Source organism: Trichomycterus rosablanca, chromosome 14 (assembly GCF_030014385.1).
Source record: "Trichomycterus rosablanca isolate fTriRos1 chromosome 14, fTriRos1.hap1, whole genome shotgun sequence".
NCBI lineage: Eukaryota > Metazoa > Chordata > Actinopteri > Siluriformes > Trichomycteridae > Trichomycterus > Trichomycterus rosablanca.
Window position 1 is genome coordinate 14,014,786 of NC_086001.1, and position 25,006 is coordinate 14,039,791.

At 39.5% G+C, this 25,006-nt stretch overlaps 1 protein-coding gene across 1 annotated transcript in view; it reads right to left on the reverse strand.

Annotated features, from left to right (window-relative positions):
• The window catches only part of LOC134326904 (phospholipid-transporting ATPase ABCA1), a 245,300-nt gene that overhangs the window by 75,962 nt on the left and 144,332 nt on the right, over window positions 1-25,006 (reverse strand). Inside the window, exons 25-33 of the mRNA XM_063009016.1 lie at window positions 23,945-23,993; window positions 23,102-23,206; window positions 22,210-22,245; window positions 18,629-18,768; window positions 16,994-17,121; window positions 15,291-15,389; window positions 14,021-14,213; window positions 4,764-4,858; window positions 2,460-2,565 (exon numbers count right to left, since the gene is read on the reverse strand). Of these exons, the coding sequence (XP_062865086.1) occupies window positions 2,460-2,565; window positions 4,764-4,858; window positions 14,021-14,213; window positions 15,291-15,389; window positions 16,994-17,121; window positions 18,629-18,768; window positions 22,210-22,245; window positions 23,102-23,206; window positions 23,945-23,993 (951 nt within the window). The remainder of the gene's footprint in view (window positions 1-2,459; window positions 2,566-4,763; window positions 4,859-14,020; window positions 14,214-15,290; window positions 15,390-16,993; window positions 17,122-18,628; window positions 18,769-22,209; window positions 22,246-23,101; window positions 23,207-23,944; window positions 23,994-25,006) is intronic.

Here is a 25,006-nt window from a genome sequence, read left to right on the forward strand (position 1 = left end):
TCCCACAGTTATCACTTTAGGTTTTTATTTAGCTTCACCCCTTTATTATTATGGAAAGATTATTTTCCCAGATTTGCATCTTTTATAAAACAAGCTCCAGCCAGAAATAACTGACTTTCTAAGCTATAGCATGTGGCGAAATGTCAGCTCTGGTGAGGTAGTGTGTTTACCGCTGCACCACCTGAGCGCTGTTTTTACAGATCCGAGAGCAGGAAAACAAGCCAAACCACATTGTGCTCCCACCAACATAATTTACAGTTTTGGCATGTAGCAGGTACTTTTATTCAAAGCAACTTACAATTAACACTGAATACAGTTTAAGCAATTAGGGGTTAAGGGCCTTGCTCAAAGTGATTACTAGTCCAGTACTTTAACTGCTAAGCTACCGCTGACCCAGTTAAGACTACAGTTCTGAGGTAAAACACGCTAGCACACCAGAGCTGAGATTTCGAACACATCGTTTCGAATCTCAGCTCTGCCATCTGCCAAGTTAATTTAAACTACGTACACATAACAGTATATTATTGGCATTGGCAATGACTGACGATGAAGTGTTTTAGGTGTCATTTTGTCCAATTTTTCCTGCAAACAGATCTTTAAGATGTGCAACAGTACGGGGTCGTCATTGTTGCATTATTTCGTCTCAAAATTCTCCACACATTCTCTAATGGGAACTGCAGGCAGGCCAGTCTAGTACCCGTACCCTCTTCTTCCACACCCATGCCTTTGTAATGTGTGCAGCATGTGGTTTTGCATCGTCTTGTTGAACAATGCATGGACGTCCCTGGAACAGACGTCGTCTTGAAGGCAGCACATGTTGCTCTAAGATCTCAATGTACTTTTCTGCATTAATGCTGCCATCACAGAAGTGTAAATTTCTAATATGAAGGGCACTGACACAGCCACATACCATGACAGACCCTGGCCCTTTTTGTCTTTGGTCCAGAACACAAGATGTCCATTTATTCCAAAAAGGATCTGAAATACTGATTCGTCTGACCACAATACACATTTCTACGGTGTGATGGTCCATTCCAGATGCCTCAGAGCCCAGAGAAGTCGACGCCCCTTCCGGACATGGTTAACATAGGGCTTCTTTTTTTGCACTGTAAAGTTTTAAGAGGCATTTGTGATTGTAACTCTGTGTTGTAGTGCTTGATAAAGGTTTGCCAAAGTAATCCCTTGGACATGCTTTTATATCAGCTATTGATGAATGATAAGCTACCGCTGACCCAGTTAAGAATAAAGTTTGTTTCGAATCTCAGCTCTGCCATCTGGCTGAACAATACATACATAGGTACATGAACAATGATTGCCTGTTGTTCACCCGACCAGGGCTCCTGGTGCAATCTGGTGCAATTACAACCTCTGCTGGCTGATTGATGAAGCCTGCGCAGAATCAGGTGTGGCTCTCGGTACATAAAGCTAATTCGCATATGAACTCACCTCATAGAGGTGAAAAGATGCAGTCGGCTACTGCACACGTGTCGGAGGGGGTGTGTGTCAGGAGCGGCTATCCTCAGTCAGCGGTGGAGGCTAGCATCGGTAGAGGGAAAGTGTAATGTAATCAGGGTGACTGGATACGACCAGATTAGGGAGAAAATTGGGGGGGAAATGCTATAGCATGTTATATACTGTTATGTGTACGTAGTTTAAATTAACTTGGCATGTTACAGTTATTCTAGCCCCCAGCATCAGTATTACGCAGATACATGTAGGAATCCTTTACATTCAAAGTGTTGATTTTATTGATTCTTTATATTATATATTATTCTTTATATGTAAAGCAGGCTATACAGTTTGTTAATGCATTTTGTAGATGGCAAATTAGTTGTAGTTGTTCATTTGCAGAAAAATGGTACTACAGTTTAATAAGGCAATCACTTGCCCAAAGTAATAAGGGCGTTGGGTAACTTAGTTCTTAATTAAAAATGAATTATCTTTTTAAAAATGTATTTACTCATGTCAGTAAGTTAAAAGTATTACCATGTTTTATTTAATATAATCAGTATAGGAAATATGGAACAAAGAAGGCAAAAAGAAATGGGGTGCAATTACTTTTTTACACTACTGTAGGTAGTTTATATCTTTGCAGTAGAGTTAAAAATATGGCCGTGGGCTCTTTAATGGAAAAACAGAAAAGTGTAAGCCATACTGCTAGTAGATATATTGCTAGAGAAGCCCAAACAATGCCATACCCATCCATAGTTGGGAGTCCAAGAGAGCATTGCTCTTTGGTTGTTATTGACTTTTTGGATTGGGAGAACAGGAATGCCATCTTAACCCACTAATCATAAGCCATCTGTGCTACTGTATATGAGAGGAGCAGTAAATGCCCTCTAAGCACACTGACACGCCCAGTGACATGGTATAAGCTACAAATGAACATGTCTTAGAGAAAGCACATGTATGCAAATGAAAGTTACAGGGAGCATTTAACCAAAAGAGGTGTCTGATACCTGGGATATGTTGAGGATGGTCTTGAGGTCTGAAATTAATTCGATGATCTCAGTCTCGTTCATTCTGACCTGTGAGTTCATGCCTCCGACTGAGATCCCACCGTACCTGCAGTGGAAGAAACAAGACTAAACATTGACTAAACATCTATGAGGATATAATCGCAGTTATATCCCACAGATTTTAGAATTTACCAGATGAAGGTAGAAGGGCTTATTGTTAATAATTAATGCACCACCCGCCTAGCCGTGCCTGAGTGAATGGTTTACAGCAGCCAGTCAAAAGTATGTGGATACCACACCATGAGTTTATTGGCCATCTTAATCAACCACCACCAAGTTTCCCATCTTTGGGTCACAACACCCTCCACTCATCTGGAAAGGCGTTTAAAAGAATTTTAAAGCATGTCTATAATAAGTTTTGGCCAGCCAGTTAAACATGCACTTGTAAGGTCATGCACCAGAGATGGACAAGAATAAAGATATAATAAAGGATGGCAAATTATAAAGAGTTGGGGAAGATGCATACAGTGTGAACCCAAGATATTTCAGTTAATAAAATATAACACACACCAAAGATTTTGGGAACGGTAAAGCATTTCCCACTTTGTATTGTAGCCATTCCTTCTCACAACAAGACATTTTGGCAATGACTGACGAAGTGTTTTAGGTGTCATTTTGTCCCATTTTTCCTGCAAACACATCTTTAAGATGTGCAACAGTACGGGGTCGTCATTGTTGCATTATTTCGTCGCAAAATTCTCCACACATTCTCTATTGGGGACTGCAGGTAGGCCAGTCCAGTACCCGTACCCTCTTCCACAGCCATGCCTTTGTAATGTGTGCAGCATGTGGTTTTGCTTCATCTTGTTAAAAAATGCACTGACATTTCTGGAAAAGATGACGTCTTGAAGGCAGCACATGTTGCTCTAAGATCTCAATGTACTTTTCTGCATTAATGCTGCCATCACAGAAGCATACATTTCCAATATGAAGGGCACTGACACAGCCCCATACCATGACAGACCCTGACGCTTTTTGTCTTTGGTCCAGAAAACAAGATGTCCATTTATTCCAAAAAGGATATGAAATACTGATTCGTCTGACCACAATACACATTTCTACGGTGTGATGGTCCATTCCAGATGCCTCAGAGCCCAGAGAAGTTGATGCCGCTTCTGGACATGGTTAACATAAGGCTTTTTTCTTGTGCTATAAAGTTTTAAGAGGCATTTGTAAATGTAACTCTGTGTTGCAGGGCTTGATAAAGGTTTGCCAAAGTAATCCCTTGGACATGCAGTTATATCAGCTATTGATGAATGATGGTTCTTGATCACGGTGTTCAGTTAGGGCTTCTGCTCTGGCCCTTTACTCTTTGAATCGTTTAATGATATAATGCACTGTACAAAGAGAAGTATGGAAATCCCTTCCAAGCTTTCTTTAAGTAATATTTTTTAAACATTTAAACACTTTGCTTCTCAAAGAATCAGCTTTTTGTGGATGATGAGGCCTGTATGGTAAGATAAGTGAAAACTCTTGCAAGTGGCCCAACAGTGGTAACTTAGTGGTGGTAGGGCTTTAACCAGCAGCCTTCTGATTACTAGCCTAATACATTAACCCCTAAGCTAGCACTGAACTGCCGGAGTCTAAAACTCTCTGTTAAATTGATATTTCACTCAATTCACATTTTACATTTTTAACTACATTTTCTGTACATGGTTCTGATGGAAACCTGTTTACCTGCCCGAGGTTAAGGAATGAAGTCAAGACTGCCATGCCAATGCTTCTTCTGCCGGATGTGACAGGAACCTGGCGTGTTTGCACCAAGAATGTCAAGAACTCACTACAGACTTTATCACAGACTGGACTGAATAATAACTCTATTATTTATTTATTTACTTATTGCTAGTTATAACTTTTAGTTCATTTTAATTTTGTGTTTGTATGATTTGTAAATTTATTTAAAGTATCATCCAGACCACCCAAGAAGAATGGGCCCTGCTGAGTCTGGTTCCTCTCAAGGTTTCTTCCTGTAATTTTAAGGGAGTTTTTCCTTGCCACTGTCCCCCTCGGCTTGCTCAACAGGGGTTTTTGTATCTGTTGGTCCTGGATTCTGTAAAGTTGCTTTGAGACAATTTCTATTGTAAAAAGCATTATATAAATAAATTTGACTTGACTTGACAAAGATGACCTAAGAACATGAAATAAAGCAAAGACACCCCTGCTGGAATGGGGATGGTGGTGTAAGCTTGGTTAGGTAAGTACACTAAATCCTTTGTTCTCGTGCAGAATGCAATATAAAAATACCTTATTTTTCCAGCCTTGGCATAGGTCTTGAGCAGGTAGTCAGTCATATTTCGATCTGTGAGGTCATACAGGGTGTCGGTGGTGCTCTGTGTTCTCTACAAAGAGAAAGCCAAAAATAAAAAGCAACAGTATTTAAAATCTCATGTTAATCACAGAGACCTTCCACGCTCTGCACCTGAAGTAAGAAAAAGATGCAAGCATAGACAAAACACACACTGACACATACACGGACACACACAAACACACACACCCTTCACTATCTCATCATTTAATTGCTAATTTGTACAGAGTGAGGGAGGGAGGTCATAATTGGCAATTAACAGATCAGTGAGAGGCTCATCACCCTTTCTAGTGAGTACATGCGCACACACACAGACACACACACACACACAGCAAGCAGACTTAAACTTTACTTTGTTGACTCAGTTGTCCTTCGAGTTGATTAATGAGATTCAGACATGCAAATGAGGGTGAGGTGTTGATTGGATCTCTGTTGGTATAATTAAGCGCTCGTGTCCCTTTGTGTTCCCACACTGAGCCTTGCGAAAAAAAATCCGTCACGCTTTGCCCACCTGCTTTACTGAGAAAACCCCCTGCTCACCCGCAATTTGCTCGACCCAGTGCAAGAACACACAGTTTGGGTTTTCTGTCACTCTGGAGGAATGTTAACAGCAGAAGTTTCAGGGTTTAAACAGACAGCCTGATGGAGGGTGACTATACATTTACAAGTGGGGATGTGAACATGACTACACTAAGAGGAAAAGGGGAAAAAATGTTAACTAAATATTAAAATTGGTGTACTGTACTACTGGGGAGAAATTTAATTTACCTTGTGTGGTAAAGGAGATGTTTTGGTATTTTTTTGCTGTAATTGTATAGTGGGGACTATTATTCTGAGTCTGAAGCAATGCTGGCAGCTACTGGAGCAGTGCTGGTGCTATGCTGTGATTTAATTTGCAAAAATTAAGCATAAAACACATAAAAAAGGCGAGAACAAAGCGAGCCTCCCGGCAAAACTAAGTCTATGACTCAGGTAGACAGAGAGACATGCGACAGCTAGTGGACAGTTACTGAACTGCTGGTCTTTGTCAAATCCGAAATCTGTTAAATGTAGGTCCGTTAAAACATGAATAACACTGATTATCTCTTCATCATGGCACCTGTTAGTGGATGGGATATATTAGGCAGCAAGTGAACATTTTATCCTCAAAGTTGATGTTAGAAGCAGGAAAAATGGGTGAGCGTGAGGATTTGAGTGAGTTTGACAAGGGCCAAATTGGGATGGCTAGACAGACTCGGTCAGAGCATCTCCAAAACTGCATCTCTTGTGGGGTGTTCCCAGTCTGCAGTGGTCAGTATCTATCAAAAGTGGTCCAATGAAGGAACAGTGGTAAATCGGCGACAGGGTTATGGGCGGCCAAGGCTCAATGATGCATGTGGGGAGCAAAGGCTGGCCCTACTGTAGCTCAAATTGCTGAAGAAGTTAATGCTGGTTCTGATAGAAAGGTGTCAGAGTCCACGCCTCGACGGGTCAGGGCTGTTTGGCTATACATAAATATATACAGTATATATACAGTACATATACTATATATATAGTTGTCTAGGTACTGCCGCACCAAATGACTCTTACACAATACTACCCCTAACTTTGACGGCTGGTATACGGTATTAGCTTTTTACCAGACAAAATGACACCCTTACTGTCAAATTTTTTAACTTTCCCATCTGTTGTGAAAACAGCCGCATATGCCCACATGCCTGGAACTTCCCCTCCTTTTAAGGGGATTTCAAAAGCACCTTAATATCCACATCCTAAAGATTTTTTAATCATAAATTTTATAACCCATTACCAGAACTAAAACATAAGTTATATTTAGAGAAAGTAACTGGAACAAAAATGCTAAACCAATATCCCAACAGCTTGTGTTATAATCCATAAGTTTCTGAATTATGCCAAAACCTGGAAAACCCGTCACAGATACTAGCAACCCCAAGTGGTTAATCTTTGTGATGGGGCGAGGAAAAGCACTAAGTATGTGTCACATGATTTTGGGATGAGTTTATTTCTCACCTCATAAAACTTTATTTTAAAAAAAGTGTAAGGATTATTCAGGGTTTTTGGCAAATGTAAGAGCCAATGTTTCTACGGGTTAGCAGTAGTTTCTTCCTTGCTACTATATTCAGATTTAGTCATACTTGACCTGGTTAATTCTGCAAAATCACATTTACAAATGCAAAATCTGAGTAACCACACAAGGTTTAGAGATTAAATAAATATCTGTAATTGCTTGTTATCTACTGTACAGTATATTAAAATAAAAGGTTTACACATAATGTGGAACTAAACAATGATGCAGCTCTTTAAACCTCTCTGAATTAAAAAGGCAAGGAGTTTCCTAACATTAGATTTCTCTCTCTGGGTTAGTGGCAGGTTTGAGTATCTACATGAGTACGTGTTTATGCATGAGCATCCTCTTTCCACACTCCAATATAACTCTGTGGACCAAAAATAAACTGTTTTGTGGTAACAGCAAAAAAAAAAAGACAACTTTTACACCTCACATATGATTTGCGTGCAATGTATGTTAATGTATGCTAAAGGTCTTATAAGATGTACAGCATGTGCTTCACCCTGACAGCCCTGTCACAAGACCTCCTGAATCTTGACAGAATCCCGCTAAGCTAGGGTTTGAGTGTCAACGATTTCATGTGATGTTCCTTTTTTTTTTTAAACTAAGTTTAGATGATGTAGTCCAGGGGTGTCAAACTCATTTTCACCGAGGACCACATCAGCATTATGGTGGCCCTCAAAGGGCCGATTGTAACGTATTCTGCTGTGATTGCAGTCACATTGCTGTTTTTCTTGGAGGCTGAATTCTGCATTTATATTGTTCTACTTTACCACAGACACGGCCTCATAACACAAGAGACGCACCGGTTTCTCTTCCTGAAGCACAAACTTGTTTTCACTTTCATTAAATTTCCTGCTCATGCTTAATTTTCTTAATGATCTTTTTGTACATTTTAGGATCATGTGTAAATATGTGTAACATCATCTACTGGCGGGATGTGTCACTTTGCAGGTCACAAAATCAGCATGCATTTTGAAAGATGCAGTTTATTTAGGATTTTACAGTGTATTTTTAAGACAATCATTCTGCCCTCACTAATAGTTTATCCCCCTTTCTCAGCTAGACAGACAGACAGACAGACAGACAGCTCTCTTCAGAATACAGTCGGTTTATTTGCTCCCCAGCTGTGTGCATCAAAATGAAGTAAAAATACAACAATAAAAACAATAAATAACCTAATACAGTAAAAGCACACAGCTGTAGTCAAGTGTTACATCTGGTACAATATGAGATTTACCCAAACGTAAAATAACGAGTTAAAATTGTGTGTAAAGATACTAATTGCTATAGTAACGGTAACAACAGTATTTAATTACGGTAAATTTGTAACTAAAACGCTGTGATATACTCACTAAACATTTACTAACAACTGAGAATATAAACGCCACTACTTACAGACAATGCTTGGGTATTATATTGCAATATAATTATTTGTATTTATTTATTATTGTTTACATTACTAACTACGCTACCCTGCGTTCTTTTGCCGTAAAAGTCACATGGCTTCTTAGCGAAGGTTAAAGTTAGTTGCCATGACTACGATGTCACGTTGTCTCTTAAAGGCGCAGGAGCGCATTAAATTATAAGCGCGTCTCTGTAACGACTCGAACCATCACAACAATCATACAGTCGTTAAACCTCTCGCGGGCCGGATCAAATGACGCGGCGGGCCGGATCTGGCCCGCTGGCCGTGAGTTTGACACCCCTGATGTAATCGGTACAGTATAAAGACAGGTACACCTACACTCAACAGTTTACATCAAATTGTAATCATGCATGCCATGGCAATCTTGGAATTTCAAATACTATCAATATTTTAAAATCTCATGTTGATCACAGACACGTTCCACGCTCTGCACCTGATGTAAGCAAGGGATGCAAGCACACACACACACACACACACACACACACACAAACTTCACTATCATCATTTAATTGCTAATTTCTACAGAGTGGCAGACAGAGGTAATAACTGGCAATTAACAGATCATCATAAAATTGATGACTTTTGTCAAAAATCCCAAACAGAGATCTGGGATGCAATTTCAAAGCAACTGCTTCTGAATTCATCATCTAAATAAACAATTAATTGTTGACAATCAAGTAAGCTGGACAGATTCATGGTTTTAAAGGCTGACACAAGAAGCAAGCTCCTGTACCTGAAGAGACCAAACCCATCAGAATGAATGCGGGACATAAACAGGTGTACACGTACCAGGGGTCCCATGGAATGCCAGCTGAACAAACCCCATACCATTATAAAGCCATGATCAGTCGCTACAGTCCCTTATTGACATTTGGGATCGATAGTTTTGGGGGGTTTCTCCACACATTATCCTTACATCTTCCCAAAACAGTTGGAAACGTGACTCATCAGAGCAGACTAAGTGTCTAAGTATGGCTACTTAGTCCACTTAGTGTAGCTAAGTGTCCAGTGGCTCTATGTCGTTCATTCATCAGGGGGACTTGAGTTGGGCATCGGTTCCTAAAGCCCATATCATGCACAGTCCTCACTCTGATATTTGTTCCAGCATTAAATTCCCATGCTACTTGAGACAGTGTTGCATGCCTATCACGTGAAATGATTCTTCAGAGTTTTTATAGCCACACTGGTGTCATAAGTTTGAAGTTTCACTGGAATTCTCTTAGTCATGGTACACCTTTGAAATAGTCATACATGAAAATTCCAAACAATGCATATCAGTTGTTTACAAACCCCAAAACAAGCTATGCCAGAATTTAGTTTACCCCAAGGATTAGGTACCCCGACACAAACAAAGTAATATAGTGTATGCTGTAAGGTGTTCAATAATGAAGATGTGCAGATCCTTGATAAGGAAAAATGCTGGTTTAAACAGGAAGTCAAAGAGGCCATCTATGTGAAGAGGTAACGACCATCCCTGAACCGAGGAGAATGAATGAATGAAGAAAAGATGTAAGTAATTAATCAATCCACCCATCCGTTTGTCCATCCGTCCGTCAATCCATCCATTAATCCATCCATCTCTATCTATCTATCTATCTATCTATCTATCTATCTATCTATCTATCTATCTATCTATCTATCTATCTATCTATCTATCTATCTATCTATCTATCTATCTATCTATCTATCATCTATCTATCCATTTATCTATCCATCTATCCATCCATCCATCCATCTATCATTTCATCCATCCATCCATCAATCTCTATTCATCCATCTCTCTATTCATCCATCTATCTATCCATCCATCCATCTATCCATCCATCCATCCATCATTTCATCCATCCATCCATCATTTCATCCATCCATCTATCCATCCATCCATCCATCCATCATTTCATCCATCCATCCATCAATCTCTATCTATCCATCTATCTATCCATCCATCCATCCATCATCTATCAATCCATCCATCTATCCATCCATCCATACATCTATCATCTGTCCATCCATCCATCCATCTATCAATCTTACAATGCAGTGATTGCAGCTATTACCCAATCGTACAGGAATTGCACACATGGCTGTTGTAATTAATGGTCATTGTGATTTGCATATGGAACTAATCACCAGTACCACTGTTATGCAAACGTTTCTGTCTTCATGCAAATGAGCTGCATAAAGAATTACTGAGCATGCACCTAGATAAACACTGTACCTACTGTTAAACATGGTGGTGATAGAATTTTTATCTCGGGCTGTTTTGCTACCAGTGGCAAAAAACTGATATAATAAAAGTTCTTGAACCCCAAATGGAGTGTTCTAGCTGGATAATAATCCAAAACACATATTAAAATGCACATGTAGTTATTTAAATAGCAACATCAGGCTAACCTTAAGGGTTTGGAATGGCCTTCTAAAAAGTTTAATGTATACAAACTTTACAATAACTATTCCTGAGAAACAATCAGAGAGTTGGATGCACTTGGTATGTAAATAAGACACGACTGTGCGCTCTTGTTTCAGATGGATTACAAGCAGAACAAATTGTCTTGTATAAAGTAATAACATTTTGTATCATAAAGCCTGAATCAGCAACCGAGACAGATGGTGAAAACATTTTGTCAGGACCTTGTGATGCTGCATAAATGAATAAAAGAACACTAGCAGAGCGCATCGGTCTTCCAACGCTTTACAGAGAAACACGCATAATTTAGGAATTACTAAGAAGCTGAGTAATGAAAGAAAATTCATCATATTCTAAATAGTGATGTCTGCTCGCTTGACTGGGATTTTAGCATGGGTATATGGAGCATATAGAATTTTTTTTCTGCAACCATACCAGCAGAGCCCAGATTCTACAAACTGTAGAGGTTCTTCTTGTTAGAAATCAGTTTATGAAGGTAGTCCAAGTCCAAGCCCTGACAGTGACAAAGCCAACTGTGAAATGTGAGTCCAAAAGAGAATAAGTGGCTCTAACTTTAAGTGCTTTCCCTTGTTAATAGGGATGCAACGATGCACCACAATACAGTTAAAAACCAATTCAAAAATTCCACGATTAAAATCAATTTGACATGTAAAATGAATCAATATTCACTTTAAACAGCAGAGGGCGCTGGCGCTATACACCTTGCCTGGTTGACGTCACTGGCGCTATACGCCTGGTTGCCAGATTCAGGGTTTTTCAGCCAAATTGGGCTTAATACAAGATTGTTTTGCATAGTTTGTACCTACCTCAGAAATAAAAGGGGATTAATTATTTAGATAAAGATAATCACAAATATTACAGTACAGTATACAATACAGTATGTCATTTTCTTTTTAAAAATCGGGAAAAAATCGTATCGTGAACCCAGTATTGTGAATCGCATTGCATAGTGTGTAGAGTGTATCGTTACATCTCTATTTATGTTAAAGCCTTTGCTTCCAGCTTTAATCCTTGCTGAAATGTTTTCATACAAGTCCTGAATGGTTTGTGATAGAATCCTGAAGCAATCTTTAATATGAAAATTTGTGCTCTCCATACTGAATTTTCCAAGGTTCAGTGATGTTTAAATCTAGAGATTTGAAGTCGGTGCTCTACTTCATCTTGACATTTATTGGACTTTTAAATAAAATTTTTACAGGGGTGTTATCATTCTGTAACATGGAATCAAGCAGAAAGTGTTTTCACAATAGAGCACAAAAGAGCAATCATTGGAACTAAGGATCTTTACCAGATAATTCCAGACCATTGAAGAGCACTACCTCCTTGTGATCTTGTTTGCAAATTAGCTGCCATAAATTCCAGCTTGGTAAAGCTGACCACATAAGAGTTTTAGGTGAGACCGAGTCATAATTGTGCTTATTAAGTTTAAGTGGGAAATTTAGCTGTTATTCTGTAGAGTGGCATCTATCCCTGTCAGTGAAATTCAACTTGCAACCACTCTTCCTTTATGTTAATGTTGTTGTGTTTGACCGCTTTTTATGTGTGTATCTTGTTAAATGAAAAATACTTAATGCATCCTGTTTATTGACAATCTAACAGAGCTTACTGTAGCAACTTTTTTATATGGGGACACTGGTATGAGCTGCAGATTGCTGAATAAATAGACTAAAACTGACAAACTTATTTACATATAAAAATGTAACACAGTATTGATGAAGAGATTTAGTTTTAAAGCCTTTAAAGAGCATAACTGGACATAAGACAGACTGGTACATCAAACTGAATAGAATTTTACACTGAATTTCATAAAAATCTGCTTTCCTTCACTGTTTCTAGTTTATTGTGCTCATTGTGTGCTTTAGGTCAACCGTGCCACTATAGCGAAACTGATAAAAGATCCGAATTGATTTCTGCATGGGACATTGAGACCTGGCTCAGCATATTTACAGGACAAGTAGAACAAGTGGGACAAGAATAAGAGAGGATATTTATAACAGACAAACCAATAAATAAATACACCAGCCCTGGCTTTAGGTCAGTCAAAAAGTCTGCAAAATAGCTCCCTCCAAGTAGCATATAGTCCCCTTTTTCGAGCGTCCAATTGCCCAATTGCGTCATGCTTCCTATGCACCAATGCCGATCCCTGCTCTGATTGAGGAGAACAAAGCTAACCCACGCCCCCTCCAACACCTGGGGAGCATGCTGTATGCATCCTATCACCTACACTTTGACGAGTGCAGTGCAGCTCAGCATGGGTGTATGGAGAGACACACCCTGACAGCACACTTTTCTCATCTCTGTGCAGGCACCATCAATCAGCCATAATTGCACCAGTCATGAGAGAGAGAGACCCCATCCGGCTTAGTCCCGCCCATATCTGAACAACAGGCCAATCGTTGTTCACGTGGCTGCTCGGCCTTAGACGGTAGGCAGAGCTGAGATTCGATACAATGTATTTGAGATCCCAGCTCTGGTTCCAGCGTGTGTTTTTACCACTGCGCCACTGAGCGACGAGCTGCCTCTATTGTTAATATTAAACAGAAGTTCATGATGAAAGTTGGATTTACATTATATCTTATTTGTATCAAACAAGCATAGCACGGTAATTCATAGAATCCAATTTTTACAAACACAGTAAAACATAGTCAAACATAGTAAAATCTTCATCAAAATGCAATTAATACTGCATCATAATGTTGGTGTTTGATGGATAAAGGTTGTATGTTGGTGTTGTTTGTCAGTGGTGAACCAACCTAAATGCTGCCACATCACCCCACTGCTGCGTTCTCTTCACTGGCTTCCTGTAGCTGCACGCATTCAGTTTAAAACACCGATGCTCACCTACAAAGCCAAAAATGGACCAGCCCCAAGCTACCTTCAAGGTCTAATCAAACCCCGCTCTGTACCACACAACCTCCGAGCCGCTAGTCTTGCTCGACTTGATCCTCCACCCAGGACTCTAGGAAGACCAGCATCAACACTAACTTGGGTTCTAACAGGGTTTTAGCAGACTTGTGTTCTTGGACTGTTGTTTACTTAAACTAGAGTATGGTAATGTTCACTATGGAAGCACTTCTGTAAGTCATGAGCGTCTGCTAAATGCCGAAAAGGTAAAATGTAAATGGCGATTATAAATAAATGCTGGTGTTTAATACTAAAGGTTCGCCAAATGAAGCACTGTTAATAGGAAAGGCCGTTCTAGCAACTTTCCAACAATCAGTCAAGACATCACCCATAAAATCAAACTCAGGGTTGCCAGATTGAGACTAACCTGAGGGGGTGGTAATCCTCCAGCACCAGGAGGACAGTCTGGAAGCATGAGGTTGCGCTTGGGAGTGCTGCACTGGCAATCAGGAGATGGATTCTGCATGCTCCAGTTCCCATTCTGAAAGATGTCATGGATGGACTGATCCACTACAGGAGTAAACCAGTCTGTCACTCCAGAAGGAACACATGGGTATTTACTGAGGATAGAACAGTAGGCTTAGAATGAGAATGTGGTCACACTTGAGTAAACACATATTTTTAATTGAAGAAGAATGCTGGAGAAAACATTAGTTTTGGCATTGTGACTGGAAATGTTATATTTTATTAGTTATTTGCATTAAACTTATAAGTTTCTGCTTTCTAAGTACAATTAGCAGAGGTAGAAGACACACTCACACATACACACAGTCATGTTCCTAACAAACTGACCATTCTTTTAATGCATTCTCTCCCCTTTTTCTCCCCCTTTAGAGCGTCCAATTGCCCAATTGCATCATGCTTCCTCTCCGCCTATGCCGATCCCTGCTCTGACTGAGGAGATCGAAGCTAACCCACACCCCCTCCGACACGTGGGCAGCAAGCCGTATGCATCTTATCACCCACACATTGAGTGTTGTGCCACCTAGCGTTGTGTACGGAGAGACACACCCTAAGAGAGACGCACTCTTTCTTCATCTCTGTGTAGGCGCCTGTAATCAGCCAGCAGAGGTCGCAACCGCATCAGTCTGACAGAGAGAGACCCATATCCAGCTTAGTCCCGCCCATCTGAACAACAGGCCAATCGTTGTTCATGTGACCGCTCAGCCTCAGCCAGCAAGGCAGAGCTGAGATTCGATACAATGTATTCCAGATCCCAGCTCTGGTTGCAGCGTGTGTTTTCACAGCTGCGCCACCTGAGCGGCAACTGACCATTCTTTTAAAATTAAGTGTTTGATGTGGAAAGTCGTCCTAGAGCTGGGTCGCTGAGTAGAGTTAGCCTGAAGGGGCAGTAAAGCGGGGTATAAATACTGTCATAGGGCGGACAGTATCCACCCTTCTCTCCTGTAAAGGGATGTGTGTGTTTGCGTTATGAGATGAGTCCTCAGCTGACTAATAAATCGATTATTTGCTTTTACTATTACTCTGGTTGTCAGTGTCAATCTTTAAGGGTTATTTTAGAGAGAATTAAAATGAGAATAAAATGCCTTTAAACCTGTTATCTGTAAGACTAAATTGTCACTTTCTTACTAAATACACTTAAAATGGTTTAAGATTACATGCGTTACATTACTTACGGTATGGGGTCGCCCTCCATGCAGCGTGTCCCAAACCCTGGATCACTGAGGAGGGCATGAGTTACTCTGTTCACCTGTACAACATCCTTATCATCAACACTGTAACACACACACACACACACACACACACACACACATTACATTCATGACAGGACATGTTATGCCAAGTTCACACTACACGATTCTTGCCCTGATTTTCGCTCGGCGACTGGTTGGCGCTAGATTTGCCGGCTCGGGAGCAACTCAGCGTTTGCTCGGTGATCAAAACTCGGTATTTCAGTATTTCTGACTTTATAGTTCTCTACAAAACATAACACCAACACTGCATTGCAAAAATATTAATTAACCTCCAACTCACTATAGAACAATCCATACTGTTCATGTTGCCAAATCCACTCAGATTCATTTATTTTTCCTCCTTGATTTTACGCTGCACATCAGCGCACAAACACTTTGATCACTCGCTACTTGTTGACGTGCATTTTTGGACGTGGTATCATTAAACCCCTCGTCACTTCTCACATGTGTTTTTGTAAAAAAAAAAAAAAAACCTTGCTTGGGAGACCAAAGAAGCTCGCCTGCGATTCCACTTGGTGATAGATCGTGTAGTGTGAAACCCCCTATCACCGATCAGTCGTGAAATATACACCGACTGAAAAGACTCCCGAGTGCAAAAGATTCAGTCGTGTAGTGCGAACTGTACAGCGACCCGACAAATCAGAAAGTCGTGTAGTGTGAACTTGGCATTACTGGTTACACTGGTTAGTCCTACATTCATCAGTTCTAGTTACATATCAAACACAATCAAGGCCAATTTTGTATCCCTAATTCACCTCACCTGCATGCCTTTGGACTGTGGGAGTCAAACTCCACACAGAAAGGACACAGACCGCTCCACCTGGGAACTGGACCCAGGACCTTCTTGCTGTGAGGTGACAGTGCAACCCACCAAGCCATCGTGCCGACCAACACATTTTTTAAACATAATATATATTATAAATATATAAGAGATGTCCCATTAATGGTTCAATCAGGACTGTCCAGATTGGCTAGGTTTACATTTAGACACTTGATTGGATGGAAAAGTCTTTTATTTAGGTCATAAAGAATTTACAATGTGTAAATCTAGAGATAATAATATAACCACTTCACCAGTTCTAAACAGCTGCAGTGGCAAAGAGTTAAAATGTTTTTAAGTTTAAGTTTATGGACACTTTAACAACAGCTTTACCGTGCATTAACATGCCAATCTAATAACTTGTAATTCACCTTCACAGCAAGAATTCCACTTATTTTTCATGCTTAATTAGAAACCAACTAAAACTATATTAAAATTCCAAGTTCTGTTGGTTCCTGTTCTTAGTTTGAGAGGAAAAATGTTAATACAGATGGAGCACCAGACTCTGTAAATATCACAGTTAAATCCACACTCAGCTTGTCGAGTCAAGCAGCCGGAATGAGAGGGAAGACTGTGTAAATATTGCAATATGGATGGCTCGAATTTTAACACATGCACAGACACAAGCACACGTCCTTGTGCACACTTGTCTGAATGCACACAACACACACATACATGTTCACATGCAGACATAGACACAAGCACAAACCTGCCCTGGCATTATATAAATATACCCAGTTGTGGTCTAAGCTAATGTATCTGTGTGTGTGTGTGTATGTGTGTGTGTGTGTGTGTGCGCATGTACCTGTAAAAGGTATTCTGTGGTTTGCCATACATCCAGGGCTGCAATTCTAGACTTGGATACTCCACGAATGGTGGGACAATCAACGAGAAGATCAGAGCCAAACACACAAAGAAAGCCGGGAGGACCACCTATTAAAAATATACAGATTTTACATTTTTTTAACTGCAGGACAGTCATTAAAATGGTTTTTACTTACCATATAGAAGCACTTTGCAGTTCTACAATTACTGACTGTAGTCCATCTGTTTCTCTACATACTTTTTTAGCCTGCTTTCACCCTGTTCTTCAATGGTCAGGACCCCCACAGGACCACTACAGAGCAGGTATTATTTGGGTAGTGGATCATTCTCAGCACTGCAGTGACACTGACATGGTGATGGTGTGTTAGTGTGTGTTGTGCTGGTATGAGTGGATCAGACAAAGCAGTGCTGCTGGAGTTTTTAAATACCGTGTCCACTCACTGTCCACTCTATTAGACACTCCTACCTAGTTGGTCCACCTTGTAGATGTAAAGTCAGAGACGATTGCTCATCTATTGCTGCTGTTTGAGTTGGTCATCTTCTAGACCTTCATCAGTGGTCCCAGGACGCTGCCCACGGGGCGCTGTTGGCTGGATATTTTTGGTTGGTGGACTATTCTCAGTCCAGCAGTTAGAGTGAGGTGTTAAGAACTCCATCAGCATTGCTGTGTCTGATCCACTCATACCAGCACAACACACACTAACACACCACCACCATGTCAGTGTCACTGCAGTGCTGAGAATGATCCACCACCCAAATAATACCTGCTCTGTAGTGGTCCTGGGAGAGTCCTGACCACTGAAGAACAGGGTGAAAGGGGGCTAACAAAACATGCAGAGAAACAGATGGACTACAGTCAGTAATTGTAGAACTACAAAGTGCTTCTATATGGTAAGTGGAGCTGATAAAATGGACAGTGAGTGTAGAAACAAGGAGGTGGTTTTAATGTTGTGGCTGATCAGTGTATATGTTATAAGCAATAATACAAAAAGCAGTTGCATAAATCATTGAAATCCCAAGACTGCTGTAAAAAAAATATTACGAAGAGTATGTAAATATTTCACTTTGACTGTGTAGGACCAAGACCCTGTGTTTTATTTCTACTTTCATGTTCTGACCATGAATTGAGTCTCTTTTTTCTCCTTTGATTTCCTCTCCTTTCATCGGTTGTGTTGTTTGTTTTTGCTAGCATGTTAAAAGAGGCCTTGATTAACCACTTTGCAACACTGTTGATGCCACGCTGCTATCCAGACAACCTTAATTTCTGTCTTTTCTTCTCCTCCACACACCTCCCTGACTCGCCCTCCATGTGTTTACATTCTGTAATCTCTATAAATGTTCACCCTCCTCGTCTGATGAATAGAACCAAATCCCACTATTACTGTAATGTGTGAAGAGCTTCTCAGCCTGAGCTTGATTAATTACAATTACATCAGCGGTTCAAACCTGAAACAATACCAGTACTCAAGACAAGAATAACAATTCGGTATACACGAAAGAGACAATGGAGTGTCTTTCTGTAAAGGAAACTGAGGATGACAGGTACTATGCAGCAAGACAATGACGGAGGCAAAACGTGCGGATCTGATTGTGTGGTTGTATTGTGTGGTGTTACCTGAGCAATGATTCCTCTCCTGCTTCTTCTTGCATGGTGAAAGCGCTTAATGAACAATGCCTTGAACTGATGTCGTATCAGAGACCAGCCGGTGAGAACAGATGAACTTTTACCGTTTACACATGCAGGATGTCGTCCATCTACTGTATATGCACAAAAAATACAAATAAATGAATACATTTAGATGCCACAATCTTATATACAGTAGTGTTAAAAAAAATAGCAGTGATTTTAAAAAAGTGAATAAAGCACAAAATCATTATAATAACTTTTATTTCCATAAATGGAAATGCACTGAAAATACTACACTTTCAATTCTAAATCAAAACATTAACAACATTTTGCCAGTTTGTGTTCATCCTTTACAGAAAATTAAGAAAAATGAATATTAGGCTGTTCAAAAAAATAGCAGTGCCAGCATTTTTCTTTAAAAACTAAAAAAATGTATCTATAACATGAAAAAATGTTTCACTTTACTTCAAATTACTAAACTAATATTTAGTGGCATAACAATTGTTTCTGAGATCTGTGTTGCATGGAGTCGACCAACTTCTGGCACCTCTGAACATGTATTTCAGTCCAGGATGATTAGACTACATTCCACAGTTCTTCTGCAATTTTGGGTTTTGCCTCAAAAAAACACGTTTCAGATGTCAGAACACAAGTTCTCTCTGGGATTGAAGTCAGGGGATTGGGCTGGTCACTCTATTACCTCAGTCTTGTTTGTCTGTAACCAAGATGTTTTGGGTCATTGTCATGTTGAAACACCCGTTTTAAGGACATTTCTTCTTCGACATAGGGCAACATGATCTCCTCAAGTATTCTGATATATTTAAACTGATCCATGATCCCTCGTATGCGATAAATAGGCATAACACCATGGTATGAGAAACATCCCATATCATCATTTTGTACCACCATGCTTTACTGTCTTCACAGTGAACTTTGGCTTGAATTCAGTGCTCGATGGTCGTCTGACATACTGTCTACAGCCACTAGACCCAAAAAGAACAATTTTGCTTTCACCAGTCCACAAAATGTTAAGCCGTTTCTCTTTGGACCAGTCAATGTGTTCTTGGCAAATGTTAACCCATTCAGGAAACGTCTTTTTCTTAACAACGGGACTTTGCAAGAAGTTCTTGCTGGTAAATTGGCTTCACTTAATCATCTTCTGTACTCACTGGTAACTTCAGATGTTCCTTGATCTTTCTGGTGGTGATCATTGGCTGAGTATTTGCCATTTTGGCTATTCTTTGATCCATTCAAACAGTAGTTCCACGCTTCCTTCTGCATCTTTCAGGTGTTGGTTGTCACTTCAAGGCATTTGAGATTATTTTAGCTGAGCAGCCAATAATTTGCTGCACTTCTCTGTATGTTTTTCCCTCTACAATCAACTTTTTAATCAAAGTACGCTGTTCATCAGAACAATGTCTGGAACAACCCATTTTATCCAGTATTTCAGAAGGAAATGCGCTATGACCAAGCTGTGCAACATTTGCCACCCTCCTAAATTAAATAAGGGCCAAAACTGACACCCGTTCTTCTGCAGAATGAATGACTTCACCAATTGAACACCTCACTGCTATTATTTTGAACAACCCCCTTTCAATCAATGCTTCAATTACTCAGAATGAGTGGCATGCATGTCCTAATTGTTGGGTTTGTTTTGTTTTCATTACTCTACTACACTTTCAAGTAAATTATTTGCTATGTAGAAATAGCATTTCTACTAAAAACAGTGATTTATCAGGTTAATGGTGTTGGACTGCTATTTTTTTTAACACCACTGTAACTAAAAAAAACCAATGTCACTCCTCAGGTTGATCCATCTTAAAACACAAAAACTGAATGAGCCTGTGATTTCGGTGTGATTTTGAAATGAGTTTGGTTTCCACTGACCGGTGCGTCATTTTGTTCTCAACTTATATCAGTAAAGATCTTTGTTAAAGTTAACATTTACATTTAAATACACCAATATTTACCATCAAACACCAACACTGATCAGACATTCACTGACAAATGCCAATGTTTAACATTATACACCATATTTTAATAAAAATTTGCATTCAACACATTAATATTTACCACTCAAAAACAAGTCATCACCAAAATTTCCACCACTTACAAAGCCTTAGACCACAAGAATGTGCCAATTAAAACCAACATTCATCAGTGTTGATCATAAAAAGCTTAATCACTATCAAACACCACAAACATACACTCTCAAACAACTTGATTTAACACAAGGTCAATCACAAGGTAAATCTGACACCTTCAAAGGAAAACACATACACCGATCAGCCATAACGTTAAACCCACCTCTACACTCTACACTCACTGTCCATTTTATCAGCTCCACTTACCATATAGAAGCATTTTGTAGTTCTACAATTACTGACTGTAGTCCATATCTTTTTTGCCTGCTTTTCACCTTTCACATGTGACAATGAATGTTTAAGTTGGGCATCTTCTAGACCGTCATCAGTGGTCACAGGACGCTGCCCACTGGGTGCTGTTGGCTACATATTTTTGGTTGGTGGACTATTCTCAGTCCAGCAGTGACAGTGAGGTGTTTAAAAACTCTAGCAGTGCTCCTGTGTCTGATCCACTCATACGAGCACAACACACACTAACACACCACCACTATGTCAGTGTCATTGCAGTGCTGAGAATGATCCACCACCCAAATAATACCTACTCTGTGGTGGTCCTGTGGGGGTCCTGACCATTGGAGAACAGCATGAAAGGCAGCTAACAAAGCATGCAGAGAAAAAGATGGACTACAGTCAGTAATTGTAGAACTACAAAGTGCTTCTGGACAGTGAGTGTAGAAACAAGGAGGTGGTTGTAATGTTATGGCTGATCAGTGTATATATATACTGTCAACATTAAACAAGGAGAAACACTCAACACCAATATGTACCACAAAAATATACTCTCAAACAATACTCAAAAATATACTCTTGATTTATCATAGGGTCAATCTGATAATGTCAAAGGACAACACATATATGTATGGTTAATTAAATAACAACAGACCCAAAGATCAATCATTTGGAGACCATGAAACACTAATATACTCTAAGTAATCTTACAATGACTATGACAATATTCATTAGTAAAAACGCAATCGTCTTCATCAAACATTTACCACCAAACACAATTCACCATCAAATATTACATAACATCATAATTCACATACAAGAACCACTAAGCACCAGCATTTACAACCAACCAAACATTTAACATCAAAGCATTTTAGGTTTCCTTTTAAAAATAAGGCAATTACACATAGTTTTTAAAATGTTTTATAAAGTTTAAAATGTGTTTATAAAGACACAACTTCAAAGGAGTTGGATAGTATTTGTTAAAAATAGTATCGTATAGTAATTGTTAAGCCAATATTATCAAATGCTTTATGAGACTAATTTTAAACAGTCACCATATTTGACAGTCTGGGTTAAGTGGAAGGTTTTTACCTTCTCTGCGTTTAGCTGTCTTATCATACACTTACATTTTTATGTAAAGTCAAAAAGAACCTTAACAAAGAAAAACGCTGAAAAAACAGGAAGTCTACATACCTTCAACTCGATTTGAGAAACGTGCTCTCACTTCCACTGCACCCACAAAGACAACAAGAGGAAATAATTAGCCAGACAAATTAGATGCAAAATCAATTTTTGAAAGAACTCCATTACATTTTATAGTTGCAAGCGGTTTCTTTACATGCACACATCAGCTGTTTTATAAGTTATAGATGCAATTTATGAGCATGGGATTACTAAGAGCATCCCATCTGTGGCTGTACACTTCAATCCCTTTCTACCCATCAATCAATGAAAAGTGGTAACCAGAGGACCGGCACTGAGTTGAACTGGTTTGAGTGGAAGACAGTCCAGTATAATTTACATGCTAATGTAAGTAGTGTTGGTATGACAGTACCAGGTGCAGCAGTGTTGGCTTAATTATTAAAGATAAATCACTGGTTAATACAATAAGAACAGCACTTAGCACTCAACAACAATATTTTATTTGGCACGAGGCAGTTGTAGCCTAGTGGTTCAGGTACTGGACTAGTAATCGAAAGGTTACTGGTTCAAGCCTCACCAATTCCAGGCTGTTACTGTTAAGCCCTTGAGCCATGCCCTTAACCCTTAATGGCTTGGACAGTGTACTGTCATAGTATAGTATTGTAGGTCACTGTGAATAAAAGTGCCTGCTAGGTGCCAAAAATGTAAATGTATTACAGGAAGTCCTTAACTTTAGTCAGATATATGTATGTGTGTAGCCGATAAACACATGGTTTGATAAATTTGATGTGTCAGAACTCCAGTGGCCTGCACATGGACCAGTGATTATGGAGTCATCTCCATAATAATGCACACGATTCTGGAACATAATGGCTAACAAGCTTTTAGCCAGATGTCCATATATGTTGAACCATATAGTGTATATGTGTGTGCCTGTATGTACCGTGCTGAGATGTTCCATTCCCTCTGGGATCCATGGCTGACCTTATGCTGGGGGTTCTTGAATGTCTGGAGATTTTCCTCATATCTCTCTGTAGCGAGTCTTGCGCTGAACATGCAAACAGACAGATCATACATGAGATCTATTACACTTCATTCATTACACTACATTTTTGAACACGTTTCGTTTAAAATATTTAGACATTTAAGTTTATTAATAATTGTGTGGGTGTTGTACCGACTAAATCAAGTACAATTACATTTTTGGCATTTAGCGGAGGCTTTTACCCAAAGCAACTTACAGTGTAAAATCTTAGCAATATTGGGCCTTGCTCAAGGGTCCAACATTGGCTACCTGGCAGTGGTGGGGTTTGAACCAGCAACCTTATGCTTACTAGTTCAGGCTAGGCTATATATATTTATTTATTTCTATTTTGTTTATGCATTTTCTCCCAATTTAGTGTAGTCAACTTGTCTTCCGCTGCTGGGGGATCCCTGATTGCAGTCGAGGTGGGTATATTGCTGCTCACGCCTCCTCCGCCTTTAGAAAGGTGACTGTTTCATGTGTTTTATAGTACAGTTGTTGTGCAACTTTGCATCCTTAGTTGCTAATTAACGACTTTGTGCAACATTCCTTTTTATGCTTGTTGTTTAGTCTATTTTTGTGGGCACAAAAAAAATCACCATCTTTAGCCAATTAATCATGGCACACAGTTAAACGACTGCTGTGCACCAACAAATCATTAATCAAAGTTGTAATAGGTGTATTTTAATGAACTCAGCATTGGGTTTGTGGTACATTCACATTTCTAGCACTGTCAAGAGTAGAAAAAATACATTTTTTTACCAGTTGGTTCCACGTCCACACCCGTCTCCTCTGCTACTTTGAGAAATATCTACACAAGAAGAAGTTGCAAATTAAAACATTTACAATTAAAATCAGTGATGTTAAGATATATGTATATTAAAATTATTAACAATATTTTCATGAAGGTTTATCCAGCTCTATCTAGATTCCAGCAATGCCACAGTGAAAAAACAAAGTGATTCCAATAACAGTGGTAAAGGATAAGTGCCTTAGGCTGTCAGGGGATCCAAAAATCTTACTGACACCCCTGCTCCTGCTATCAAGAGGCCCGAAAGCTCCTGCTCTTATCCATGTCCTGTCCTTAACCTGTCCTGCTTACTACTACCAGCCTATGTCCAATTCAGTTCCTACTTTTATCACTGAAGCCTACAAGCTCCTGTTCACATCCAGATTCTAATCCTGCCATTTGAGCCTTGCAAGCTGTTGTTTCCATCTTACTTTTTACATTCTGAGGATAGAAAGTTTCTACTCTCATCCACATTCTGCTCATGCTGCTACCTGTATCCTACAACCCATGGCGCCCAACAGGATGCCTTTCTTTTTACCCAAAATACCACAAGCTCCTGCTCCAATTTATATTTAATTTATGCTATGCTAGCACCCAAAAGCTCCTGCTTTAATTCTTATTATATCCTGCCTTTATGAGGTCTATATGACAGTGCTCTAATCCAGTATAGTATTGCAGGACCAGACTTTCATTCTAAGGAGATTAAAGCATAAAGCTTTATAAACTTGTACTTTTATTTTCACCTGAAGGTTGGTGGAAACAAAGATTTATTAGGAAGGGAACAACCTGGAATGATAGAGACACTATGTTGCAAATCTCCTTCTGTATTTAATAGCCAGGAAATCACTAGTAAACAATGTTTACATGAGTAAAACTGAGCAGATAACACGTCAGTGAAATTTGAGATCATGTCCTACCTTGTAAAAATTATAAAAATAAAGCAAACTGGATTGTAGCAGTAGAAACATCTGTGCACAGGATGTGCAGGATCTGTGCAAGTCAGTATTAAAGAAAACATTCTCAATCGGCTCTTT